Source organism: Fundulus heteroclitus, chromosome 23 (assembly GCF_011125445.2).
Source record: "Fundulus heteroclitus isolate FHET01 chromosome 23, MU-UCD_Fhet_4.1, whole genome shotgun sequence".
Classification (NCBI taxonomy): domain Eukaryota; kingdom Metazoa; phylum Chordata; class Actinopteri; order Cyprinodontiformes; family Fundulidae; genus Fundulus; species Fundulus heteroclitus.
In genome coordinates this window covers 11,959,426-11,970,908 of record NC_046383.1, presented here as the reverse complement: position 1 = coordinate 11,970,908, position 11,483 = coordinate 11,959,426, and the positions used below count along the sequence as shown (strand labels likewise).

At 37.5% G+C, this 11,483-nt stretch overlaps 1 protein-coding gene across 2 annotated transcripts; it reads right to left on the bottom strand.

The window, feature by feature from the left end:
- Positions 1–492: 492 nt before the first annotated feature.
- LOC105931926 (transmembrane protein 33) lies at positions 493–10,726 on the bottom strand. 2 transcript variants are annotated; one of them, XM_012870837.3, is made up of 8 exons: positions 10,624–10,726; positions 9,899–9,965; positions 6,222–6,316; positions 5,939–6,126; positions 4,558–4,625; positions 3,759–3,892; positions 2,082–2,165; positions 493–1,425 (listed from the first exon to the last, which is right to left on the bottom strand). In XM_012870837.3, the coding sequence occupies exons 2-8, from the start codon at positions 9,944–9,946 to the stop codon at positions 1,296–1,298; spliced, it is 747 nt and encodes a 248-aa protein (XP_012726291.1). In that variant the 5' UTR covers positions 9,947–9,965; positions 10,624–10,726; the 3' UTR covers positions 493–1,295. The 2 variants fall into 2 exon arrangements, with proteins under 2 accessions (XP_012726291.1, XP_021176301.1); XM_021320626.2 differs by lacking the exon at positions 10,624–10,726 and adding an exon at positions 10,439–10,604.
- Positions 10,727–11,483: the final 757 nt, after the last annotated feature.

Genomic DNA, 11,483 nt, shown 5'->3' with positions numbered 1-11,483 from the left:
AAAACACCTGCTGTAAGTTAGGTAATTTTAATAAATTAATTAAAAACAGATTTGGGTGCAGCAAAGTCTGCATTTGGGTAAAATCTATTGGATATATGTGGCCTTCTTTACTATGAATTAAAGAGAATGTAAAAAGCAAGGTAATTAAAAGATAATTACTTTGTGTTGTACCATTCTACATTGTAAGATTTTAACGTGTCTGTAATAAATTTGCTCTAATTAAAGCTAAAAAAAAGCAACCATCTGCATCAACCATCTTGAATTGCCATTGGGGGCAAATCAGTCCAGGGAACACAAATGGCCCCCGCACCACACTTTGGACACCAAATGAGTTTTACATTTTGATATGTTTAGTGAAATAAGTTTTCTTGATATTGTAGTTTATTGTAAAAAAAAAAAAAAAAAAAAAAAAAAAAAAAAAAAAAAAAACCCTGTATAACCTATGTATTAAAAAAAAATAAAAAAATGCGTATCAGAAACAGATAATCCTGATTTACTTAAGAGATTTAGCTTTATTCTCGTCATAAAAATGTGGTGTCTCTGAGGGCATGTAAGCACATAAAATATAAAGAAATCAGGCATTGAGGAGGAGAACCTACTGCAACATCAATGAGTTAAAAAAGTTCAGAGCTGTGATAAAAACTGAGATACAATGAGAAGGATGACATGCATTGTGCAAATTATTTCAAACAAATCCTACAGCAAGAACTCTGGTACCTTAAAATATTCTGAAAAAAATACAGCAGATATTTTCTGAGCTAAACATCCATTTTGACGACAAAGCTACATACCTATGAATGTTAATTGGGGGGAGTTATTTGATGGCAATGAAGGAAAACATTGAAAGTGAGGCATTTAGTTCATAATAAAGGTTGCAAACAAAAGTACATCTTTAAAAAAAAATAATCATGCTTCAAGTCTCTATAACCTCAGAATGTTATTTTTCATCACAGAATAAACATTTTTTATGAATAAATAATGACATGAAACAAAATAAGACAGAGTGCAGCTGGTATCAGCTGTTCTCCGTTCAGCCAACGTAAAATAGTGAATTTCCAGAAACTGAGTAAAGAAATATCACTATGAGACTTCAGTGCTTTACTGGCTTGTCTTCAATATACAGGTAAAAAAAGGGAGGTCAGACAGTAAAGTTGACATTCAAAAACGGTTTCATCCATTGATGGCGATATCTGTCCCCTTCATAGTTTAAGTCACATCGTAAATGGCTGAAAAACCAAAAAATAAAATAAAAAAACAAACAAAGAAAAAAACGGAACAACTTCTGCGTAGTCTACTCAGACGCCTGTGGGGGCGAGGCGGCTGACGAAGGCGATGCTGCTGAGGCACATCCTCCTCAAAAAAGCAGGGCACGAAGGCTTCATGATGAAGTGCTCCAGGAGAATTCGCAGCTCCGTGAACAAAGTGCTGGAGAGGGAAGATGTGTAGAAATACGAAATCTCAAATTTGCCACTTCAGAAAAGCAAATGACTAAATGTTCCTGTATTGCACTTCTTTACATAGCAGCTCAAACCCCATCTAACTGTTGTACGTTCCAATAAACACTAATATAGACAGCAAAGTAACTTTTACTTGACAGAAGGCCAACAATGATAATTTGTTTTGCACTTTTTAACTTGTACTACTTTATTCCTACATCTGAAAATAAACGAAGTGCTGCAGCTGTACAGCCAGAGCGTTGGGAGAAGTTTACACGACTGTTAATGCATTTGTTGTGAAGAACAAAGTAAACCATTTAAAAAAGTTATTTACCAAGGTGTTGGGATAACCCAGTTAAAGCTGAACCTTCAAGCTGATGCTGTGGTTGGGATCTTAAGAGAGTTGTGCTCACAACAAATAAAACTAAATAATCCGAAGCAAAGTTGTATAAAGTAGGAGTCACAATGATGTGACAAACTTAAAAAGTAAAAAAAAAAAAAAAAAAAAAAAAAAAAAAAAAAAAAAAAAAAAAAAAAAACCTCTCAATTTTTTTGGGATGTAACTGCAGGAAAGTCCTCATATTCCGAAATAAATCCATCTTACATTTTTATTTTGTTACGGTAATATCATATTTAACATCTTACCGGCAGTACGGGTTTCTTCTGGATGTGTAGCGCAGCGTGAGGAATCGGTAGTAGATAAACGGCAGCAACAAGCTTCCCTGACCACTGTTAAAGAGACAAAGGACATACCAGACATATTTCAACTCCACTTTAGGCAAGGGAATTAATTCTATCACTTATGATAAGAATTTTGATTTATCGTGACAATAATTATTCCAATTAATGATGCTTGAACCCCCCAAAACAACAATTTATCAAGATTGTTGCTTTAATTTTCACAACCGTTTGTTCCTAAAGAGTTTCAATAAATATAAAAACATGATTAAAGTAGTTGCTGCGTTCAGCTTGGTGATAAAAATCATGCTTCTTTATGTAACGGATGTCCTAAAGAATCCTGTTTCAACATGGATATGAGACGACAACAACAAAGATGGAAAACTTTATTGTCACTTGTGTCTTGGCAGGTAACTGGCCAATTAAAATAAATAGATCTCTTTCTGATCAGTAAAGTAAACGCTACCGTGGCAGGGTAAAGATAATACTCTTTGGAGTGGACACTGTTACGAAGAGAAGAAACTTGCAATGTCACTAAGGAGTTTAAAAATAAAGTTGGTATTTTCTGCAGAGGCCCGTCAGCTGTTCATTTGGGCTCCTACAGCAGAGTTAGGTATTTGGCAGATTCTGGTCATTTTCTGGTGGTTTCAAGCTAAATTTTTGGGGGTACCTTAAAAAAGTCCTTACACTGGCTCCCTGTATTTCAGAGAATAGACTTTAAAATACTTATTTTATTCTATAAATCCCTGAATGGCTTAGCACCTAAATACATGACAGACTTGTTATCAGTGCATCAACCCTCCAGACCACTCAGGTCTTCTGGCTCCAGCCTGCTCTGCAGAACCAGAACCAGAACCAGAACCAGACATGGAGAAGCAGCATTAAGTTCCTGTGCTCCACTTATCTGGAACAAACTGCTGAAAGCCTGAGTTCTTTTAAATGGAGATTAAAAACACATTTATTTAGGATCGCCTTTGACTGTCCTAGTTAAATTGTTTTATTGATATGTCATTAGTTCAAGTTTATAGTCCAACTGTTTCGAAAATCATTAATATTTGCTTTTAGTTTCCATTCTCTCATGTTTTACTTTGTTTAAAATTTTCTACATTTTATTCCAACTTTTCTTTTTTTACTTGCTTTTATTCAGTTTTTATTCTCCAATGTTTTAATCGTGTAAAGCACTTTGTGTTGTCTCTGTACTGAAATGTGCTATACAGATACATTTGCCTTGCCACGTGGTACAGGACATTCATCTGTAGCTGCTTTGGGGACGTTTTGTCAAACTGACGAATGAGTGAAATGAACCTCAGCTTCAAATAGTTTTGTCTTCATTATAAACTAGTAAAACAAATTTTTAAAAGATCTTCTCTCTCGGACAAACATTGATGTCAGCCTGGTTCACAACCCTCATAAAAGCTAGGAAAGACAATAATTAAAAACAGGTCTTAAGCAGGATCCCAAAGTGGCTAAAATGTGTATTGGTTCATAAATAGACAATAAATATCTGACTGGTGCAACTCTTACCTAAACAGCAATAAAAAGCTTTACAAAAAGGGTTACATGGAATAAATATACAAATGGCTATATTCAGGCTCTGCAATGTCTCCTAGCATCAGAAACCCAAGACTTTTGTTGTAAACGTACCTGAAGAGCATGAAAACAGTAGCTGGCATTAAGAAGATTTCATTACAAGCGATAAACTTCAGGATGTTCTGCTGATTGGCCGTCAGTCGATCGAGGAGGTTTCTGATGAACATCAGGCTGCCTGGACCCATGGACTGCAGTTGGGTGGAAAAAAGTCAATCACTGATGACAAAGCTGTGCTACAAATAGCCTTTAGTGGGGCACAGAGTTAGCCTTAAAATAAATACAAAAGCAATGACATCTGTATTTAGTACTTTTCATTAAACCGTTGGTAAAATGTGTGTATCCAAACTACAGCTGCTTAATTAGACAGAAAGAACTAACTTTTGGAAGGGTGTGCTGGTTTGGTAACCTTAGCATGACAAATAAAAAGGAGGTTCTTAGGCATATTTAAGATCTGTACTAAAATTATTAGAGCTGATTTGAGACTTTAATCTGGTCTTCAGAACAAGCAACATCAATCCTTAATAATCCTCGGCATCTTTTCTAAATGGCCATAAGGCAAGATCTAACCGATACCTGAGGTCTTTTATTCTCTTATCTGTTGGGTTTTTAAATCATTGCTGTTAAAATTGTGCTGCCTGGAGTTCTGCTATTATCCCATAAATTTTGTTTTAATGTTTAAAGTCTTGATTTTTTTTGGCCGAGTGCTCATTAATTTGAAGTGTATTCATTTTGCAAATGAACTGCCTCTTGGGGACAAAAAGTATTTCAATCGACTTAATAATGAGAACCCTGTTTCCAGGCATACATCAGGTGCAGTGAAAGGCACAGCAGTCGATTAACGACTTATACTCACATCAAGAACTTTCTTTGTGTAGGTGGTTGCATGAAGTAAAGAAAACAGGAAAACTGGGAAGATGCTCACTGAACACAAATGTTAAGGAAGCAAAGCTCTTAGGAATGTTATGTAGCAAAAAATTAGTCAAAGAAAACACATTTAAATCTCAACCATGTGATCAGAGCCTGAAATTCAGTTTTCAAAAAAGGAGGGAATTCCCTCCTTACAAGATTCGCAGAGGGGGATTTCTACACGTTTATTGGGGGGGTGGGGGGTAATATCTGTGAGCCTGGAAAGAGGTCTTACACGGTCCTACTTGTACCTTAGAATAATACGCAGCTTTAGTTTCTTGTCACTTTCTCCCTTCCCAGGTGTCATCTTAGGTTGCCCTCTCTCCTCTGTTCCCTGTTTATTCTCCTCCTTCATTTCTTTCCCTTAATAACACAATTTTTAGAAGCTCCTTCGTTTCCTCTTCACACTGCCACTGTGCATTTTCCACAGCTGTAGCCATCACATTTTTGCTGAATCTGCCTCTTCTTTTCTTTTCACTGCTGCTGTATGAGAAACACCGTCTGAGTGGCGGCGCAAAGTGGACATTACAAAACATCGGCTGGTAAAAGGCAAAACACCGTAGGTTTTACAAAGAGAGCAGTTCATTTCACCATTATTGTTAATGAAGCGGTTAATAGTTCTGAATCCTTGTAGGTTGGTTAGCAAAAGAGATAATTCGACAGCAGAGAGCACGCTCGTATTGCTAGAGAGAGAAGTAGAACAGAAGTGCTCTTCTTCGTTTCAGTTTTTGACGGTGATCCAAATGGTCACGTTCTGTACCACTGTTGCTACATGTGGGAACTGTCAGGACTCAGCGGGCTGCGCCAAGCAGATTTCTGCCGGCGCAGCTCTCTCTGCTCTCTCCCTCTCCACAGGTGACTGCAGTTTGGCAGGTGGGCGTGGCGCACACCTGCAGCTCGTTCGGCAGCGCCACTTGGGAGCATTTAAGCGGCGGTCTGACAGCAGGAGGACGCCGGAGTGTTAACCTTGTGTAGTACACCTCAGTTGGCCACTGTCTCTGACAGCTCTCGTGTTTTCCACGTTGATCCTTTGTCTCCTGTGCTTCAGGTTGCCTCAGGCTCAGGATCCCACTCAAAGCGCTCTCTCGTGCTCTGAGAGACAGGAACGTCCTGTATTATATGAACTAGATTTGCAGGAATCGGTTATATATTTAGAATTTCAGCCCCTGTGTGATGTACTAAATTGTATTATTTGGTACGTTACAGTGCCTTTTTCTGCTGCAAAATAAAAAAAATCATGATAATTCTTAGTCAAAACTATCAAATAATTCAAAAACACTACTGGAAACCTAACCTTTGAAGTGAAAACCATTTAAAACGAAGGATACTTGTGATGGGGTAGGAGTTGACCAGGATGAGGGAGTACAGCAGGTAATGGCAGCTGTCCTCTTGCAGAGCTTGGGCCAAAAACGCTCGGCTCAGCTGAAAGCGTGGGAGTCTCTGGTGTAGGCGAAGTGCGCTGGTGAGGGCGTTGGCTAGCAGGGCTCGCTGATAGAAGTTTGCTGCAGCATGAGGTCTGAAATCACAAAAGGTGACGTTAAGCAGATGTTTTATTAATGCTGGTGTGTGAAAATCTCTGAGCTGAGGTATACAGTGACGATGGGAACTCACCCCAGAATTGGCAGAATAAACATTACAGAGCAGTAGACCGTGAAGAGACGGGATAGCCACATCGCAGTTTCCAGCTTGTTGCTCATTAGAAATTGCTGGTGGGAATAAATATAAGAATGACTTTACAACAAACGTATGTATTCACACTTACCATTGTGTCTGTACTGTTATTTGTAAAATTTTAGAACCCCTTTGTCACTGTGAACATCTGAAAGTACGATGAATAACTCATAAAGCCATAATTCAAGACGTAAAAGACCTTTAACTGTTTTTTTTCTCATGTACACCTTTATAGGTTTCCAAATCTTGATCAGTTTCTATTATTAACAGCTTTGGCTGTTTGTATTGTCATCATTTTATTGTCAGATGGGAAACTCGGTTTGGAAAAAAAAAGGATCCCTCCAGGAGAAGCAGTGCAAAAATAAAAGACAAAAAAACTGCACAGGGAACAAAGGAATTATTGAATAAGTTTAGGGATGCCTCTTCTAGCTTCTCATTAGCTAACGCTGGTTATAGTTTGAAGCACGATAGCAAAGTTAACACACACTTCAATTAATCAAAAATCTCTTCCAGAGTTAAAAGCAGTAGTGTGGGGTTGCACGCTTTTGACCCCTCCAAAAACACACCTTTCTGATGCTTAGGACAACTGTTAGGGTAATTTATCAGAAAAGTTAGAGGATTATTTTCTTTATTTCACAATTTAACTATATGGCTTGAAAAGGATTTGGCAATTCAGTGCTTTTTGTTTCATGCCTCAATGTTTAATAGTGACCATTTTGTAACCCATAGGACTGTGAGAAGTTAATGAAGTGATATAAATTTACTGAAAGCTTTATGTCAACGTCTGAAACACACGGTGAATTGTTTTTACTTATTAATGTTTGGCAGTGAACGTTCTGTCTTAGCTACAACCTTGCACATTTTAATGTAAGCCGAGACATAGATTTCCCCAGAACCTGAGATTCTAAAATGCTGTTACTTAACTTTTACCCAGCATACATGATCTTGGCATCATTTGAAAGCATGCATGTTTGCCGGAGTGTACTCTGTCCCACTGATTGGTAGTTTATGCTACACGGTGCCACATTTCCCAGGTTTATAGAATCTCCACAGAAACAAAGTAAAAAAAAACAGAATCTAATTCCTTATCTATTTCTGTTACATTAACAGCTGTAACAGATGTGACATATGCATTCCTTTTAGAAACAAAGCCTGGGTTTATTCAAGTCCAACAAAACGGTGGTAGATTTACCTGCAGATGAGCACAATTTAATTTTTTAGGTGACCAAATAATCTGTGCCCATCCATAAAAACTATGGATTTGATCTATGAGAACATACAGTCGCACACACAACCTTTTTAAGGATGCAGCTACAAAGTTTCATCTGAAACATTTGTCTCAGGGCGGAATAATCTATGTGCCCCTTTTAAAAGGGGCACTTGTTATTTTACAGTAAGAAAAGCCACTCTGTGGCTGAATAAAATAGTATAGGTTATTTTACTGATATTTATTATGATCAGACAAAGTATTAATCTAAGACTGCTTTGACTACAAAATGTTCTGAAATAAAGCAATATTTTTTGACGTTGGTCCAAATGTTTCTCTGGTCTCAATGTAACTCAAGGGACATAAGTAGGATTTCAGTTGTTACACAGTAATAGCCTCGATTTCAAAATGACTAATGACTTAAAGGTGCATAGCCCCGTTATTTGACTTTCTAAAATGTATACGTCAGTAGCTCTGTCTGGTTGCATACAAAGATTTTATGAAAGATTACGTCCTGCTGCCGGTTTAGTTGTTATTTTGGTGTTTTTTATGCTTTGCTTTTGCTGAACTTGTAAATAAAGCCATTTGTGTGTATTTACAATTTAAGTATGTACTGCGCAAATATATGATTTCAAGAGGGAAAAGACTGGAATGTCGCTGGGAATACAGTATGAACGTTGGTGTTCACTGAAGCGGACGCTAAACCTGCCGAGGCTCAGATGTGACCACAGTTGACTGACGTGAGTAAATGTTCTGATATGAGGCTCTTAGAGTTGCTGTAGGTCGGTTTATTTAATTAATAACGTTGGTCTTTGATCACTCCGAGCTGCTGCTTTACTGCGAGGCGTTGCAGAGGGTCAGGCTCAGTCTGACCCTCTGCAATTACAATTGATTTATTAATTAAGCAAACTGGCATTATAATAGTTCTGCGATACTGTCACTCGATGTCGCCATGTCTGTTTATATCTGGTCACTGCGTCCGAGAGGGGATTATTTTTCTGTCAAAAAAAGGACTGTCAAAACACTATCAAGATGGAGGCTTGGCGTATATAACTCTATTTTATCATGATCAAACGGTTTTTGGTCCTTTAGTGCAAGACTTAGACATCCTGTCTGTAAAAAGGAACGCTACCGCAGGTCATTCATTCCTGCTGCTATCAGATTTTATAATGCTGCACTGTAACTGCAACTGTGACCATAACTGTAATAATTAATGTGCAATAACCAAGGTGCAATAATCTATTTAATACACTGTCCTACAACCCGTGCAATAATCCTGATGTAGTGACTTCTGCTGCTATCAACACCTGAACATAAGTCAGTACACATGTATGTATGTATGTATGTATGCATGTATGTACAAATGTATACAATGTATATGCACGTATATACGCGTAGGTACGTATGTATATGGCGCATAGATATATGTATATATTTAAGTATATAGATATGTTTATTTATTTATATATATATATATAAATAACCGGCCACGTTTTAACTGCCGCCAAAACATGGCCGGTTAGGGCCTAAATGACCAATCTGTATAATCTGACCCAATCTGTATAATATGATTGAACTTGACTTTGTAAAGTGCCTTGAGATGACATGTTTCATGATTTGGCGCTATATAAATAAAATTGAATTGAATTGAATTGAATATATATATATATATATATATATATATATATATATATATATATATATATATATATATATATATATATATATATATATATATATATATAGACCACTAACAATGTAAATGAGACATTTACATTCCTATTTCCTTTTTTGTATTTTTATTTTTTGGTATTCTTTTTGACCCATTGTATATATGAAGACTCACTGTATATAACTGAATGCACATTCCCTACTCTGCACCTTCTTGTATGAGCCGATGTGACGAGTGAATTTCTCCATTGTGAGATCAATAAAGACCATCTTATCTTATCTTTTTTAATAAGCATATTACATGGCTATATACATTTAAGTAATAATTAAAACTACATTTAATGCACTTTCAGGTTCATTTTCCCATTACAATCTATCTTTGGAAAGCCTTTTTAAAGCTTTTAAAGTGCCGGATGTTCACCATGTGAAGGAAACACGCTTGTTAACGTAAACAGAGTTGATTTTCCAGTTCCACATCAGGGAGCAAGACAGGACATGAACGTGCTTCTATGACAGAGAGGACTGAATCACCCGGCAGTAATATGCATACGTTTGTATAGGGATCAGAGTATGGCGTGCACATTAGGACATCAGACACAAGCTGTGAGTCGTCTACACAGATGAAAGGATTTGGTTCTTTATACACACTAACAGCTTGTGATTTTACAAACATACCTACTCCTACCTGCCCACGTGGATCTGAAAGATTTAAAACTGAGATTAGATCCAGCCTACTTACCACAGGCCCAAGCTGGGGAGGAGGGGTTCCTTGGTTATTGTCAGCCATCTCTCAGTGTAAACGTGCTCTGTTGAAAAGAAAAAACAAAAATCCCTTGGGATCAGTGACACTGGTTCAGCACAGTGACAAAGCGTCACATAAATGGCAAATCTTTTCTGAAGTTCATATTTTTGAAAAGGATCACACGCTGCTTTCGTATTTCTAAAATTATCCATCAACGTACATTACAACTGGCAAACTGTGCTGGGAAGTACAATTATATAAACAAGTAACCCAAATGTAACACTGAACGCACACATAACTGAGAGGTATTGAAAGCTAAAGATATTCTTGGCACCCACCAGGACAAACACGGGAACTAATCATTGATAATTACATTTAATATGCCCCGTGGACGAGCTAATACGCAGCTGTCCAGCTAGCCAGCGGACCTAGCCTTGAACAGTGTCATTACAACGGAAAAAACTAAAAACACACAGAAACACACCCTAGATGATTTCTAATGGTGAAATCTACCGACTGTAAGACCAATGTCATCACCAGTTGCTAATGTAAGCCGACGATGGTCTAGAATATTCTGCTGCCATCGTTACGAGGTTGCAGCTAACGTTAGCCTCCTAGCCGGTCCTCACCGCCTGCAGTCACGTTACCCTGACAGCGCTGCACGTTTTAACTGCCGCCAAAACATGGCCGGTTAGGGCCTAAAAACATCTCCTTCATCTTACATGTGGTTATAATAAAGCGCTTCACAGGGTCGAATAATCCCGTGTCATGCAGCTAGCTGCCCGGTCACTACTGTATGTAGTAAATGATCAGCTGACCTTCTCAAACGATGATGCGGCGCGACTTCTCGCGATATTTCACGGATAGTTCCGTGACCAGGCAGAAAACATTCCCCTCTGGTGGTGGACATCATAGACATAATATAAGATATAATCTTTATATATGTCTATGGTGGACATAAAGGTTTATGTGTGATCAGAAAGAGATTACAGCGGAAACAAACCAGTGTATTTATCATGCAAATTAGCATATTATATTTAAGCAATAAAAAAACAATATTTTATTACAGATATCTTGGTCCACAAGAATATCATTAAAAAAAATGCATTTGTTTCACCGACTCTATTCTCAAAATGACAACCATTACGGGGCTTGACGACATAGAAAAAACATATCAATAAAATAGAAATCATATTATATTTTAAATGCAGCCCTAATTTAATGCTTTTGCTTAGCGACCTATTTTTAGATACAGAACAAATAAACACTGAATTTAAACTCAACCCTTTATTCAACCAACTTTCACCAAAACTGCAATAAAAAAAAAAAGAAGGAAAAAAAAAACGCGTGCTCGCTGAACTCTTTGAAGGGGGCGGGGCTTGCTGACGGAGCGTTCCTGGGTCTGCGTTGTGATTGGTGGAGAATGCAAAAGGAAGAAAAACTGTTATTCTATTGAACTTTTTATTCACCTTTTTTCTATCATGGATATACGTCTAACAATCAATATATATTGTTATTGAATTATCCCCAAGCCTTAACAAATTATTAATTGCACACAGACTGATGTTTGCAGGCCTTTATT

Excerpts from the sequence above, each read along its gene's own strand:
- LOC105931926 (XM_012870837.3), bottom strand. The coding sequence starts at position 9,946 with ATGGCTGACAATAACCAAGGAACCCCTCCTCCCCAGCTTGGGCCTGTG. Across the intron at positions 6,127-6,221 it reads TTTATTCTGCCAATTCTGGG|ACCTCATGCTGCAGCAAACT; the intron begins GTGAGTTCCCAT and ends TTGTGATTTCAG. Across the intron at positions 4,626-5,938 it reads CAACTCCTACCCCATCACAA|TGAGCATCTTCCCAGTTTTC; the intron begins GTATCCTTCGTT and ends ATTTGTGTTCAG.